Source organism: Antrostomus carolinensis, unplaced genomic scaffold (assembly GCF_000700745.2).
Source record: "Antrostomus carolinensis isolate BGI_N321 unplaced genomic scaffold, ASM70074v2 scaffold39369, whole genome shotgun sequence".
Classification (NCBI taxonomy): domain Eukaryota; kingdom Metazoa; phylum Chordata; class Aves; order Caprimulgiformes; family Caprimulgidae; genus Antrostomus; species Antrostomus carolinensis.
In genome coordinates this window covers 1-3991 of record NW_010341286.1, presented here as the reverse complement: position 1 = coordinate 3991, position 3991 = coordinate 1, and the positions used below count along the sequence as shown (strand labels likewise).

Below are 3991 nucleotides of genomic sequence, written 5' to 3'. Positions count from 1 at the left end.
CTGGCCACACCATTGCACAGGGACAGAGACAGGATATACACTGTGCTGAGATGCTGTGGGGAGAACACAGTGAATATCATGTCCAAAGCACCTTCTGGAGAGGGGACATTGCTCCTTGGTGTCCCAACTGGTGATCAACTGACCTGTGTCTCCTGCAGGTGACAGCCTACGAGGCCAGTGGCCGTGACCAGCCCCTGCCCAGCCTCCTGCACACAGCAAACAGCTCTAAAGTGGAGTTTGTCCTGGCTGGGGTGGCTCCACGGGGCAACGGCTCCCGATTTGCGCTGGAGGTGGCCACAGTGGAGGAGACAGGGGCGATGCAGAAGCTGCGCTCCACACGCTCCATCGACGACGAGTACACTCCCACCATCTTCGAGGTGAGCATGGGGTGGGCACTGGGCCTGGGGGCATCCTCTGCTGCAGGAACGAGGGGGAGGGGGATCTGGGGCAAGCAGCCTGGGCAACCTGTGGTCCCCCTGTGGCTCACCCTGGCATGACAACCTTCTCCTGCCCTCCCGGCGCTGCCTGTTGCTTTCCTGCCACCAGATGCTCTCCCTGGTAGCTGAGTCCCAAAACGACAGCTCTGCGCTCAGCTTCCTGCAGTGGAAGGCGACAGCCTACGGCTCCAGGACCCCCGGGCGCGAGGACAACATCCAGTGCCGCTCTCATGGTCTGCAAGCAGCCAACTGGAGCCTGCCCAGGTCCACCATTGTCCACGCCTACTTTGGGGAGGGTGTTGGCAGCACCTACACCATCAGCGCCATCAACATCTCTTTTGGGGGAGAGGAGGGGAAGGTTTACCAGGAGAAGCGCTACCTCAGCTGGTGAGTGGGGTTTGTTGTGTATGAAGTGATGCTCTTCCCAGCCATGAGTGACTCGGAGTCTGGGGAGCTGCTGGGTGAGAGGGTTTCTCTGTTTAATAACCAACTTCCTTCAGAAGTCTCTGTGTTCCCGTGATCCTCCTACGAGGAGTTTTGCAGTTTACTGACGCGTTTCCCTCTGCTCTGCCCTTGGGAGGCCCCAGCTGGAGTCTTGTGCACCGGCCTGGAGCTCCCCGCACAAGAACGATGTGGAGCTGTTGGAGCGGGGCCAGAGGAGAGCCAGGAAGATGGTCAGAGGGCTGGAGCCCCTCTCTGCTGAAAGAAGGTTGAGGGAGCTGGGCTTGTTCAGCCTGGAGAAGAGAAAGCTCCAGGGAGATCTCATTGTGGCCTCCCAGTACCTGAGGGGAGCTTAGAAACAGGAGGGAGAGAGACTTTTGCCGTGGGCAGAGAGTGATGGGACAAGGGGAAATGGTTTTAAACTGAGAGAGGGGAGATTTAGGTTCAATATTAGGAGGAAATTTTTCACCCAGAGGGTGGTGAGACAGTGTCCCAGGTTGGCCAGAGAAGCTGTGGCTGCTCCTCCCTGGAAGTGTTCTTGGCCAGGTTGGATGAGGCTTTGAGCTTTTTGCTGCTGGCAGGGGGGTTGGGACTGGATGAGCTTTAAGGTCCCTTCCAACCCAAATCATCCCATGGTTCTATGACTCCCTCACACCTCAGTTCAGGAGACCCTCCCCTGACCCTTCTTCCTGCCAAGAAATCTTGTTCTGACCCTGTTGGCGTAGAAAGCCCCAGATACTCCAGCCGTGGGACACAGCTGATCCCCATCTCCATGCCTGATTTATCTCATCCCCTCCTGCAGGTCGGCACTGCTGGGCTTTGGGCAGCCCCCTAAGGACACCTTCTCCCCCCTCGTCATCTCCATCATGGCTGTGGCACTGGGCACCCCCATGGTGATGCTCCTGGTGGGCAGCTGCCTGGTCCTCTTTGCCCAGAGGAAACGCTACTCTGAGTACGAGCCCATCAACTGAGCGGGATGGTCCCTGGAGAGACCCCAGGATCTTCTCGTCACCAGGAAACGGCCGTGGCTGCTGCAGGGGCTCCAACATCTGCAATCTCTTCTCCATCATCCCCTCCGTCCCTGCAGTCCAGGCTCAGAAGGGACCAGGGCAGCATTTGCAGCAGTTGCCCACTCTGCGTGTCCCCCTGTCCTGCTCCCTCCCCCTGCCCAGATCCTGCATCTGGTGACTCTTCTTCCTCTGTTTTTCCTGATCTGTCCAGCCAAGGGAAGTGACTGAGAGGAGCTGGTCAGGGGTGACCTTGAGCTGCCTCCTTCTCTCAAGGGATAAAACCACTGTCTGCAGCCAAGCAGCAGCTGGGACTGGCTGCGCCCTGTCCTGTGCCACTTCCAGAGGACTCCAGCGTTGCTTGGGTGGCTCCAGCCCTGGAGAGGACAGGGCTTGGGACCAGTTCTGCTCCTGCCAGGGTGCAGGGTGCCTTGCTGCTTCTCTTGCTGCGCTGGGGACGTGCCAGAACAGCCGCCCTCAACCCAGCTGGAGCTCATGGACTCCTCAGTCCCCACTTCTGCTGCGCTGGGCTCGGCTGGGGGGTGCTGGTACCAGAGGGAACCCCAGCGCCGCTGTGCAGCAGAAGCTTGAGCTCAGGTACGTCCCCTCAGCCCGAAAAGGGCTGATCTGGCCTCGCTCTCCATGAACTGCACTCGTTGACCCCGCAGCGCCGGCTCCGAGGTGCTGTCCAGGTGCTTGAAGCCACAGGGCGAGCGAGGTCTGTGGCTGCTCGGTGGCTGCAGAGGTATCGCCCCGCTCGGGGGTGTGCTGGGCTTTCACATTCTCCTGAATGTCACTGAATTGTCTTTGACCAAATAAAGTGGATTTCTAAGAGCAGTTTCCTTTGGCAGCACTGCGGGATGGGTGAGCGCGAGGAGCTCAGCAGGAGCCAAGGGATGAAAACAGCCTGGAGAAGAGGAGACTGAGAGGACATCTCCTGGGGGTCTAGAACTTCCTCCCAAGGGGCAGAGGAGGGGCAGGCGCTGATCTCTTCTCTCTGGCCACCAACCAATGCCAGGAGCAGAGGGAATGGCAGGAAGATGTGGCAGGGGAGGGGGAGGTTGGCCATGAGGAAAAGGTTCTTGAGGCAGAGGGTGGTGGAGCACTGGCACAGGCTCCCCAGGGAGGTGCTGATGGCACCAAGCCTGACAAGATTCCAGCAGCATTTGGCCAAGGCCCTCAGGGACATGGTGTGAATGTTGGGATTGTCCTGTGCAGGGACAGCAGTTGGACTCCATCACCCTTGTGGGTCCAGCTCACAACATTCGATGTTCCCATGATCCTAACCAGCCTCTCAGAGGATGGACACTCCCTGCCCCTGGATTAACTCCTGCCCTGCAGCAGCCTCTGGTGCTCCGGGTGGTTTTCTGTGGGGTCAGCGTGAGCCCCGGCCATGGGCCATATCCCTGCTGGGAAGCACAGTCAGCCTGTTCCCGTTCTCTGACTCTGCAGGGGGTGAACTGCTCCCTGGGGACAGGAGGTGGGACAAGGCAAACAGCAGATCTAGGGATGGAGGGATCTTCACTTTATTTGGTGGATTTTTAACAGGTTTGGGTTACACCTGAGAATCAGAGAACTGAGATCAGACTTGCGTGGGGCTGGACTCCCAGGTCCCTTCATGTCTGCAAAGGACTCTGAGGTGGGGCCCAGCCCTGAGGGGTGCAGGATGGGTGCCCTGGAGGGGGTTTGGACTGTCCCCAGGGAAAACCTGGCGCCATCTCACCCATCCTGGCTTCTGCCCGCATTCCTCCCTGGGGCAGGGCTCCCTTCCTCCTACCCAACTGGTTTATGAACCAAGTGCTGAACTTCAACCAGGAGGAAGAGGAAGAAGGATGAGCTGGGCAAGCCCAGCCACACAGGGACCCAGGAGCAGGGTGCAGGGCTGGGGTGCTGCTGCAGCGCTGGGAGATCACAGTGTCATAGGATGGTTTGGGTTGGAAGGGACCTTAAAGATCATCCAGTTCCAACCCCCATGGAACAGTTTGGGGAAACATCATTTTTTCCCCCCTTGGAAACATCATTTTGGGGCTGGATGATGGCATCTCGTGGGCAAAGCAGCAGTTCCTGGGGGAATTTGGACCCACTGGAGCGAGTCCAGAGGAGGCC

General features: G+C 58.8%; 1 protein-coding gene across 1 annotated transcript; it reads left to right on the top strand.

The window, feature by feature from the left end:
* Positions 1 to 158: 158 nt before the first annotated feature.
* Positions 159 to 1849, top strand: GLMP (glycosylated lysosomal membrane protein; the record flags this gene model as incomplete). The annotated part of the gene is made up of 3 exons (XM_010176438.1): positions 159 to 377; positions 547 to 824; positions 1681 to 1849. Coding segments are annotated over 3 exons (666 nt in total), but the record flags the coding sequence as incomplete, so codon positions are not given.
* Between the last annotated feature and the right edge of the window lie 2142 nt (positions 1850 to 3991).